At 42.6% G+C, this 11,673-nt stretch overlaps 1 protein-coding gene and 1 long non-coding RNA gene across 2 annotated transcripts in view; one reads left to right on the top strand and one right to left on the bottom strand.

Moving 5' to 3' along the window:
* Positions 1–11,673, bottom strand: part of LOC114813825 — a 40,140-nt gene that overhangs the window by 7,303 nt on the left and 21,164 nt on the right. Inside the window, exons 5-7 of the long non-coding RNA XR_003761581.2 lie at positions 10,885–11,021; positions 10,067–10,120; positions 7,254–7,506 (exon numbers count right to left, since the gene is read on the bottom strand). This is a non-coding gene — a long non-coding RNA (uncharacterized LOC114813825). The remainder of the gene's footprint in view (positions 1–7,253; positions 7,507–10,066; positions 10,121–10,884; positions 11,022–11,673) is intronic.
* The window catches only part of POC5 (POC5 centriolar protein), a 34,337-nt gene that overhangs the window by 22,290 nt on the left and 374 nt on the right, over positions 1–11,673 (top strand). Inside the window, exons 7-11 of the mRNA XM_029071068.2 lie at positions 104–208; positions 1,381–1,560; positions 3,095–3,248; positions 4,507–4,631; positions 6,413–6,592. Coding sequence (XP_028926901.1) covers positions 104–208; positions 1,381–1,560; positions 3,095–3,248; positions 4,507–4,631; positions 6,413–6,592 — 744 coding nt within the window. The remainder of the gene's footprint in view (positions 1–103; positions 209–1,380; positions 1,561–3,094; positions 3,249–4,506; positions 4,632–6,412; positions 6,593–11,673) is intronic.

Below are 11,673 nucleotides of genomic sequence, written 5' to 3'. Positions count from 1 at the left end.
AATATAAATCACTTGTAGTAACTTACTGCTGTTTAATTTTTTGTTGTCCAGAAATCACCAATGAAATAATGTCAATATAGTAAATGGCTTTAATAATTTACAGGTGATTTCCAACTTGACCCAAGCAATAGACAAGCAAAAGGAAAGAATAGAGTTAATGAAAAAATTCTCCCACTGGAGAATTCAGCACGTCGAAGCCAGACAGGAGGTACGTGGAAAAGACAGATGATGTCATAACCTCAAGACCTCTGACTTGGAACGGTTAAGGTTGTTCTTTGGAGCTCTTGTTGAAATCAAAGAATGACAGATTCCCTGCTTGATGACCGACAAAAGCCAAGTTGTTGAAATAATGTATGTGGAATGCTCACAAAATTTGTGGGCATCATTTCTTTTAGCTATGAAGAATTTAATATATTCAGTGAAAGGTTCTTCTAAAAATATCACTTTCTAATATACAAAGGACCCATTTTACCTTTATCAAGGCAGAATGGATTGAGCCTGCTGGAAGGACGCTTCTTTGTCCAAATTATACCCATTCTGATGAGTTAAAAGGTAAACCAAATAAGTTGAGCATTAGAATGGTCCTTCAGCCAAAAGATGTAGCTCTGCAAGTGATAGGATGGGGATGCATTGGCTCAAGAGATGAGGGGAGACTTAACTGTTGCTTTTTAGTTTTTGTCCATCTCAAAAAATAGGTCCCTGCATCCTTCTTATGAAGATAATTAAAAATGATGCTCCAGATCCCTCAGTAGCTTAATACATTTGGAAATACAGTTGGAAGGTGATGTTCAGCAACTAGATCACAGCCTAGAATTTCTTCTCTAAGACTCTGTTCAGTTTTGCAGGGCTCCCAACAAATAATCCATGTTAGCCTTCTTGAAAATGACTTTCTAAAATGGGTGAAGGCTTTTACTGAAATCCCTCTTCTACATTTTTAAGACATAGTTCTGAGAGAACAATAGTTTTCTCACTTAGTGCTCTAGGTGGTTTTTAAATGATGCCAACACTACTGTGACTAGATTTCTAGCATATAGGCTTCATGTCACTTAGCTACTACTCCCCATTTTTGAGGTGTGCCGTTCTGCTCGAACAGAAAGAAGCAGGCTTTCTGTCTCTTGGGGTGAATTTAGAACTCTGAGAGCAGACCTGGGAATGGATCCACTCTGTGGGGGCCCCGGCAGCTTTTCCCTAATCCCTAACTGGAAATCATGCTCTTCCCCGTACCTCCCTGCTTTTAGTTCAAAAGTTCCGGCCAGATGAGGGTGGAGAAGACAGCTGGATAAGTCACTTTTATTTTCTTGTCTGCATGACTGCGTAAACCATTCCTATCTCCTGCATATACAATGTTCTCAGAATTTGATGCTTCTCTCCTTTATTAAGGCATATGCAAATAAGCTGGCCCAACAGCAGTTCCACAAAACCTTAGTGAAGAAGGTGTGGAAGGCGTGGCACTCCACTATCGTCAAGCACTGGAAAGACAAAGTGGAGAGAGCTTGTCAGGAGAGAGCTGAAGAAGTGTGTGTCCAGATTTCTAACGACTATGAAGCCAAAATAGCAATGGTAAGATTTGTTCTCATGGTTAAGCGTGTTCCCTTCCTATGTGAACAAAAGGGAGTGATGGTTTCTCTTCGTACATTTTTTTAATGGTATTTGTTAGGCCCTTACTGTGTGCCAGCTAATCAGGTTGGACATAGTCCCTGTTCCACATGGGGCTCACTGTCTTAATCCCCATTTTATAGATGAGGAAACTGAGGCACAGAGAAGTTAAGTGACTTGCCCAAGGTCACTCAGCAGGCAAGTGGTGGAGCTGGGATTAGAACTCAGGTCCTTCCGACTCACAAGCCCATGCTCTGTCCACTAGATCATGCTGCTTCTCCTTGAGTCCTATCTCTACTCTTGAGGGCCTGTCAGAGGGTGTGGATCAACTTCAGAGCAACGCCATGTAATGCAGTCTGTATGCAAATGGACCTGTTTGGAGGACTAACTTTGTAGAGAACAGCAGGATTAAAGAACCCAATTCTTTTTAGCTTTTGGTGTTAAATTATATCATGGGCAGGTATTCCCCAATGCATTTGCTTCTTTTGTAAACATTAAATTACTTTGAGGGGTTTTTAAGTCTGAGTATGCAAATTGTGAGCCTTCCTCTAACAAGTTGGGCTGGTACTCAGGACAGAACACAAATTTGGTCTCCATACTCAAACTGCCTTCTGCTGACCCAAAAATTGTCACCCTCAACACCTCCCGTTCCACTGAACTTAACACATTCTTACCCTGTCCATTTGCCAGTCTCATACCACTGACCGACCGCCCTGGATCACTTACTAGATGCCAAGCACTGTTCTAAGCACTGGGGTAGATAGCAGTTTATCACCTACACACATTTCCCACTGGGATGATCCAGACTACTTATGAGCAGTCTAGATCTGAGAGTTTCTTACTGCCGGTGGGCCCCTTTATCAGAGGGAAGACCCTCTCGAAACATAGAACATTGTGTTTATTATTTTATCTTAAAAATAGATCCTTAATATTTTGATTATAGGGGATTGCTCTCATTTGTTCATAATATGAGCAAATTTGAAGAATAGCCCACCCTGGCAAGTGTTGTTGGCCTACTTCTAGGTAACTTTCTCATTTCCAGAGTTGACTTCTGTTGTTGCCTACATGAGTACCTAAACCGTTAGGGTCTCCTGAAGGCCCTGACATTTGAGTGCAACAAGGCTCTGTTGTGTTTAAGTAATGCAAGACTTTCGGGAAACTCGTGCTACGTTATCAGTTAAGGGGCACTGAGTTTCACCTCGCTGCCATCAAGCATAAGTGTGGATTTTGGAAGCTCACTGATGCACTCACTTTTCCCCTTCCCTAAAGGCTCACTGTTTAAAATTTTACCCAGCTATGGAGAGAGAACAAAAATGTGTTCCTCCACTGGGCACGCTGTAACCAGCCCTTAAACGTGGTCAGGCCAACACTCAAATATGTTGTTGGTCCACACATATACCTTGGGAGGCTCCTTTACTACGGAGAATCACCTCAGGAAATAGTTGATTATTCGCTTTTACTACTGGTATCTAAAATCCATTTTTGACTTTTCTTCTAGTTGAGTGACACTTTAGAGAGCACCAAAGCGGAGATCCAAAGGATGCAGTGTGAAAGAGAGCAGTTTGAAGAGTCAATGAAGAAGGCTTTCATGCGAGGTGTATGCGCACTAAACCTTGAGGCAATGACCATGTTTCAGAACCGAGGGGACCAAGGTCAGTGTGACAAAGTCAGATGAAAGAAAAAAAAAACAACTTTTCCCCAACTTTTGCTCTAGTGCCCTGCTGACTCCCCCTCGCCTGCTCACTTTCTCTCACCTGCTCACTCTCTTCTTCCTAGCTACCCAATCCCATGCTACCTTTGACACCTCCTGGCCTCGCTTCGCCTGCTTGCTCACCCCCATGAAAAAGCACACACACACACACATACACACACTCTTAGGTCTCATAGCGAACATTGACAAGTTTAACTTTTCCTATATTAAAGGATTTTTATAGTTCTCTGTCCTAACCCTGTACAAGTTTTTATATAATTTATCTGAAAGCAGAAGGATAAAATAATCCACACATTTTTGAGCAAGGTATAAGGGCAACAGAGAGGAACAAGGGAAAACCACCTAAAAATAGAACCGCCTTTGATCCTAAGACCCCACATACCATGGTCTGGGGCCCAAGTGACTTTTACTGTTGTTGAGGGTGTAAAGACAATGTCAGGTGAATATATATTCCTCTAATCTTTCCTCTCCTTTTCCCACACACGTCTCCCTAGTAAACATGTACTTAACCAAAGTCCATTTTGCCTCTTAATGAAGTAATAAGGATTCAGTTTTTAAAGTCTTTATCAGGTGGAGACATGAATGTACTTATTGCAAAAACATCTTTGTCTTTTGTTTCGTGTTCAGTATTTCCATGTTTGAGAGTCTCAGCTATTTACCTGCCAAATCCAACTAGTTATTATCTAATTGGTAACCTTTTGCTTTTTGTCTTTTAAGATCTGTGCTGTTCCATCTTACCTCTTAGGTAGTTGGTCATTTGTGTCTGCTTATTTTCTCCCAGTAGATTGTAGGATCTTTCAAGGCAGGGACTTTGTCTTCTAATTCTGTTGTACTCTCCCGAAAGTCTAGTACTGGGACCTGGAACCCACTAGGCTGCCAATAATTACTGTTAATGCTGATGATTGTAAGATATATATCTTCAAATATATATACACCCACACAGGGTTTGGCTAAAAGGCAATGTGGGGCTGACAGTCTCCATAACAGGACACATACTTGGTACAGGTGAATTGCCAGAAACAAAGTCAGACATGTTTGTCAGTAATGGGAAATATCTTAACTGTGTCCAAATCTGGTTTATCCTCCTAAATTATAAGCAATTTGAGGACAGGGATTATGTCTGCTAACTTTCCCAAGAGTTTAGTACAGGACTCTGCACCCAGGTGCTCAATAAATACTATTGACTGATTTATTGACAGACCATATTACCAAGAAGGATGAGCCCGGACCCAGCGGCTCAGGAAGAGAAAACTCTGTTCGTTTCGATTTTTCGGCATCAGCCCCCCTCCCGTCGAAAACAGCAACAGTCCCATCAGAGGAAATGGTAGGTGTCAACGTCATGGGATTCATTGTACCATCCCTGCCCAAGTTCCCCATGCTCTCTCTGGAATTAAGACGTTTTAAAATTGCCTCTGTGTTCCAGCTTCATTGAATGATTCTCTCAGCCCTTTTTCCCTGCTTAAGATTCTTACTTTCTGAAGAATAACTTGACTCTGTGCCCTGCGCTTTCTCACTGGAGTAGTATCAGTTAATGGTGGTCTTACTGTAGAAAAACTTGAGGAAAGGCCATTAAGCTGTGGGAAATATCTTGAAGTTTCTTGTTTCCAAATCAGGGCTTGAATATCCCATATATTTTATAATGGTACTTGTTTAAGCGCTTACTCTGTGCCAAGCACTGTTCTAAGAACTAGGGTGAATACAAGTTAATCAGGTCGGACACAGTCCCCCTCGCACAGTCTAATTGGGAGGGAGTGGGATTTAATCCCCATTTTATTGATGAGGTAACTGAGGAATAGAGAAGTTTAAGTGACTTGCCCAAGATCACGCAGCAGATTGGTGGCAGAGCAGGGATTAGAACCCGGGTCCTCTGACTACCAAGCCCGCCTTCTTTGTGCTAGGCCACGCTGCTTCTCATTTGCAGAGCTGTCTGTAAACGTGCCCAGATTGCTAAGGTGCATAGATCCGAATGTCGGCGCACTGAAATAAACACAGCTGTGTTTATTTTTCATGATTACACATTTTGGTTTGTGCTCTCATATACAAATGATCTCATTTAAATAAGCATAGTGAATGTGTTTGAATTTGCTTATTTGGTTCTCTCACTGCAAACAGGATTGGATTTTTCAAATTTAGCTGTCTGCTGGGTGGCCACTCATTCCTTTTGTGTGTGCCGGAATAGGTGCAGACTTTTCAGTGAAAATATGAACAGCCTAAGCAGCCAAGACTACACTCAGTTTTGCTATAACCTGCTTTTTCCTTTAAGTGTTTCAGGCTGTGGGCAGGGAATGTGTCTTATGCCTTGGTTGAACTTCCCAAGTATTTAGTACAGTGCAAGACCTCAAAACCTACTGCCACTACTATTAGGGATTTAGGAAACGCCTGTCTGAAAAAGGGAGCCAGTTTGATTAAAGAGCTCCATGCTGTTAGAAGAAATGGCTTATGTGAATGTGTGCGGCATGAAACTGGCTGTTTTACAACAGCACAAGTTTTCCTTAATACCACCCTCAGGTTACAAGACAACTTTGTATAGCCTGATTTCATGTGTGAGATTGTGGTTGCAGGCACACCTTGTACAGAAATTTAGCAGTACATTTTTTAAGTGTGACACTGGTTTTTTTCCATAATTTTTGACCACCAATCTTTTAGGATTGAAAATGCAAAATGAACTGCAACTCTTCTGTTTCCCTCAGCAACTTAGCCACTTGTCCTGAAACAACCCATGATTACTTGTATGGTAGAGTAGTGCCTTAACCTTCTTACACTCATAAGCTTTAAGGGTCTTTTAATAATTTTTATGTACTCGTATCTTTCAATGAAGTTATTCACTTTTAGGATGAAGCTGTCACCTTTAAGTAAAAGAATTCACTCTGAAGATCTCAGTAAAATATAGAAACACAATTGCCTGATCCCCAAGGCAAGTTTGAGGTGCATCACAAAATATGCCATGCCTTCCCCAAGTATAAATTATCTTGGAGGCTAACATTTGCAAAGCAAAAATGTGAGGCTTTAAAAGGAACAAATAATAATACATGCATATTTAAAACACAGATGGGAAACTGATGCTCATTTTTTTTTTTACAGTACTTCTTTGTGTTTTGTTTATAGCTTGGGCCCCGAGTTGTGACATCTGTTCAGCAGAAGGCAGGAAGGACAATTACAGCCCGGATCACAGGGAGATCAGACTTCAACCCAAAGACCAGTAGAATTAGTAGCAGTTTAGCCGTAATGGGAGTCTCACCTCCAATGAGTTCTGTTATTGTGGAAAAGCATCACCCAGTCACTCAGGTAACTCTAAATGTGTTGAGCTTTACTAAATAAGTAACGTATCCAAAACCATTATATCTCTGAGCTTGTGTCCCAAAAAACAGTTTATAGAAAACCATTGTACTTGAAAGAAAATCAAGAACCCTGCATGCTTGGCATTGTACCATTCTGTTCACTGTCATTGTTGAAACGTTTTTGAAACCTTTACTGATTCTTTTGGTTGCTTCCAGCCCTAACCTCCTCTTCTCTGGCAATGTACTAATTTCATAAGGAAAGTTCCTGCATAGTCAGATCAAAATTCACTGAGTGGAGCCAGGAAGGGTACAGTGGATTGAAAGCAATCAGCATTATGGCTGTTGAACCGCTGACCAACCCCAGGCTATCGGTGGTAATTACTGAGCACTTATTATTTGTAGAGCATTGAACTAGGCACTTGGGAGAGTTCGGTACAACAGAATTAGCTGACATGATCCCTGCCCATAAGAAGCTCACAGTCTATGCACTGCTGCAGATATTCTCAAGAAAGCTTGTCCTTTCTGTTAAAATAAACCCTTTGGTATTTATTTCCTTCCTTATCTGTATTCTGATGTCCTCTTGTGGCTAGTTAACTTTAAGCCAACCAGCAAGGAAAGACTTCCCCAGATGGAAGGAAAACAGTGTGTCCGGATCGGAGAGAGCTTACCTTGATTAGGCAGAAGTGATGAGCCACTGGAGCCATCCTCCACGCTGCCCCTCCTTTCTATTTGCTAAATGATCCAAATTGTTAGCCAGAAAACCCCTTGGGGAATAGTGTCGCTGTCTTCCTTCTGGCTGATGGTGATTGAGAGTCAGGATATCAGGATATTTATGTCAATGGAAGCCCTTCAGGCCCAATCTTCCGGGAATGTAACTTTGGAGGGATTTAGCTGTACTGAACTGAGACGGTGGATCAAGACCTGCACAAGACAGGAGGCAGAGAAGGAAAACAGCTCAATCAGAGGGCTTTTAGGCAATGTCAAGCTGTCTCGACACTAGACACAGTAGAATTGTGTCAAATATGACATTATTTGAGGCCCAAAAATGCAATATTAGCCCTTTATTAAGTTGAGGTGTGTAAAAGTTTGTGCATTTTGCTTGGGCTTTCAAAAAAAAAGCATAAGATTTGCTCTCGATTTTGCTGTCAGTGAACAATTGAACAAAAAAGCACAGAGGGGATAGGGAGTCACAGCATAAACTAGCCCCTTCCCCCCACTTCTGTTTCCCATTTTCCTACTAATGGAAGAGGGGAATTAGGACGAAACCTATGAGGAAATCAGAAGGTCCTTGCAAGGTCCTCCAGGAGTTGAGAGGCCTGCATCATCCCATGCCTCTGGACAAAGAAGCATTTAGACTAAAAGCCACTAGAAGACAGGCCCTGGGACTTGCAAACTCACGGTATTTAGCAGTGGCATAATGCCACTTGCAAATAGATCCTTAATAGATTGTTGTCCTTCGAATTCAAAGATGGTATCTCTGATGGTAAAAGGTCACGGAGTACTCTCAGCCAAACTGCGTACACAAACGCTATCCTTCGTTGGGCTGTCATACTTGATTTTTGCAGCACTTAGTGCTGTTTCCTTTGCCTCTTTATCTCACTCTTTAGATAGCTTTTTCTTGAAGAAAGTCACTCCTCTTGATAGCAGTGCACCTGCCTGATCTATCCTACAGGTGACTCTCTCAGTTCTAAGCTTTAAGTTCCCTTTTGTGAACAGGGAACATGTCTACCAGCTCTGTTTTGTTGTACTCTCCCAAGCGCTCAGCACAGTGCTCTGGACTTGGTAAATACCATTGATATGATTATGCTGGGCTGCAGCACTGTCTGAGACTGTGTCATACTGTGTCTTTAGATCATTTTCTCTGCCCTCCTAGCTTTCGGTTTCCCACTTTCAAGTCTCCAGTTGTTTGGGGCTCATTCTCTTCACATCTCACCTAGCGAATTTGTGTTAAGGTGAGCCTAGCTTCGATGCTTAATGAATGCTTTTACTATTGAACTAAGCTGTTTCATCTTGAAACCCATCTCCACTCTCCATTGATTGACCCGTTTGTGTTCTGCTGCTAGAAGCACGGAAACTTGAGTACCTCCCCCAGCTTCCTGAGTTGCTGTTATGCTTCCTTTTTCTTTTGCAGAAAAGAGAGATAGAAAGCAAGCAGTTCTGTATCCCTTAGGAGCAGAAATCCATATTCCATCCCTCTTTAGAGCAGGAGGGAGAGTAGGCAAATCATTAAGAAAATATCTTTAGCCCCTCTCCCTCTGTTCACTCTTACCTGCCAATATTAGGTCATGGGGTAGAGAGTCGGGCAACTCTTGTCTGCTGTGCATCTTGCCAGGTGTTTCTGCCCTCATGTTAGGGGAGTAGCTCAGTCTGAGACCAGCTGGCTCACAAGCAGTTAGGGGCAGGACACAGGCTATTATCAAGCCCCAAAATCAAGCAGAGATCCTAACGCATCTCCCAGGAGCTTGGACAAATGTCTGAAAAACATGCACACTCCTTGTGTTTCAGAGAGGGGTCAGAGTTGGGGAGGGTCTACCTCCACTTCACAGGGTGCTGGGTGGGAATTTCTCCCAGAGCACGTGTAAGTGCTCTGAGCACCCAAAGGAGCTACTTGTCCCTTGTTTGGACCTGAACGATGCCTGTCAACCTTCACCACATCAGAGGGTGTACCCCTTTCTTGGGGGAGGGGATGGCGGTGGGGGAAAATAACTTCAGAAGCTGGAAACTGACTGTTTTCCATGGATGGAATGGAAGTCTTAAGTTAAATCACCTTTTTATAATACCATCCTCATTACAGGGGACAATAGTGTTGCTATTTTAAGGGGAAAAGAAAAGTGAAGACACTCAGAGGTCAATCAATGGATGAAAGTCATCAGACTTGGGATTCTAAGTAGAATTCTGTCTTCAGGCACAGTTATTTTACTCCCTCAGCAGTGTGAAATGTTCATTCAATAACTGAGGTTAGCTTATGGAGAAGCATACACGATTTGCACGCTGCCTGAAGGGATTTATGCAGAGTAAAATGAGGAAACTACAGCTAACCCATCTCCTTGCAGCAACACTGATGTTTTACTTTGCAGAAGTGAGGCGGATTGTTTGTTTTAATAGATTTTTAGTGTGCTGTAGCTCCATCTGCTGGACCCATAGGTATTCTTAGAAATCTAGAGTATCAAAACGCTTGGTCCTTTTAAAAACTACTTCTTTTGCTTTCCTTTCCCCCACAGAAATTCCTCTGACAGGTATCAAACAAAATGGATGTTCAACATTATCTTTCTCTCTGTGTGTATGCCAGTTTTGCTGCAATGCAGTGAAAGGAGAACCCTGCTGAGGGGAGGAAAAGGAAAATCTTTTATAAAATGCAGTTTAGGGAAGTTCTTCTTTACTTATAGAAGTAACAGCAGAAGTAGGTAATAACAAAGAGCCTAGTTCCCTCCCCAAAGGAGCTTACATTCTATCAGGGGAGACAAAACATAAAAATACTTACAACCAGAATGGTCAAAATAATTGAGCTGATCTTCGTTTGCTCCTTAGAAATACTCTATATGAGAAAGATAAGGAATTCTGAATTCATTTTTTTCAGTCATAATCTAAAATAGGGAATTAAATTTTTAGGATGTCCAAATTATTTAAAACAGGAGTAATTTAGATTCAAGAATAATGCTCTAACCAAATGGGCAGATGGGTTTGAGAACGCGTATTCTGTGCTCAGCGGATCTGAAAAAGCCAAGATTTTGCAGCAGGGAATTCTATGAACAGTCCAGGAGGAAAAGGTCTTTTGTAAAAGAACTACTGTTATTACATTCTTTTGGATAGCTGACATCAGAACTCTTAGTACAGTGCTTTGCACAGTGTAAGCGCTCAGTAAAAATTACTAAATGAATGAATGTGCATAATGAGCTGCTCATATCTAGCATACAAGAGTGCAGCAGGGCTTATTGGAAAGAGCACGGGCCTGGGAGGCAGAGTACCTGGGTTCTAAACCTAATTCTGCCACTTGCCCAATATGTGACCTTGGGCAAGTCCCACCGCCTTTCTGTGCCTCAGTGTCCTCATCTTTAAGTGGGAATTACAAACTCGCCCTCCTGTTTAGACCAAGTCTGATGAATAACAGGGTCTGTCTGACCTGATTATCTTGCATCTACCTAATAAAGTTCTTAGCACTTAAGTACTTAATATCACCATTATTAATAACAAATGAACCTTTTTGTCTTTCCTGAACCTCTCTCCTGAAAAAGATGTTTTTTAACAAATCCCTAGAGGTTAAAGTTCTCCTATTTTGGATGTCTCATGTAAAGTACTCACCTCTTAGAAATGTAACTCCACGTGACAGTGGTGGCGGAAAGAGAGTGGGTGAAGGACATCAAATAAGCTGCTCTGTTGAAGTGCCCAAAGGTTCTCTCTCTCAGGGTAAAGTTGCACCCTCTGGACCCAAGCCAGACCTTGGAGGAACAAGTTCAGGGTGGGAGTCCAAAAAAAAAGGCAAGAATTTCCAAAGAGAGAGTGAGTCCTCCTCGCTCAAGGCTTCCCACCCCTCTGCATCAAGGGAATGGGAACAGGTAGGAGGCTTGGACACTACAACGGATGCCCACTCTCCATGTCCCCACTGAGATATCTGGACACTTTCATATCTGCTCCACAAAGAACAGGGTCCTCAAACCCATCTAATAATAATAATGTTGGTATTTGTTAAGCGCTTACTATGTGCAGAGCACTGTTCTAAGCGCTGGGGTAGACACAGGGGAATCAGGTTGTCCCATGTGGGGCTCACAGTCTTAATCCCCATTTTACAGATGAGGGACTGAGGCCCAGAGAAGTGAAGTGACTTGCCCACAGTCACACAGCTGACAAGTGGCAGAGCTGGGATTCGAACCCATGACCTCTGACTCCAAGGCCCGTGCTCTTTCCACTGAGCCACACTGCCTGCGTGGCCATAGGCCACACTCCCCAGAGTGACCCCACACCTCCCAGGAGTTATCCCGAGCCCCCAGGCCACTGTCCAGCCAGTGGAGCGGTGCCCCCTTCCTCTCTCCCCACAGTAGCACTGAGGGGAGAGGTCACTTTTTCCTTCCCCTGATCTGGACAACTGAAGCG

This window comes from Ornithorhynchus anatinus, chromosome 1, assembly GCF_004115215.2.
Source record: "Ornithorhynchus anatinus isolate Pmale09 chromosome 1, mOrnAna1.pri.v4, whole genome shotgun sequence".
Lineage (NCBI taxonomy): Eukaryota > Metazoa > Chordata > Mammalia > Monotremata > Ornithorhynchidae > Ornithorhynchus > Ornithorhynchus anatinus.
Note: the sequence above shows the minus strand (reverse complement) of the source record. Positions and strands in the feature narration are given on the sequence as shown.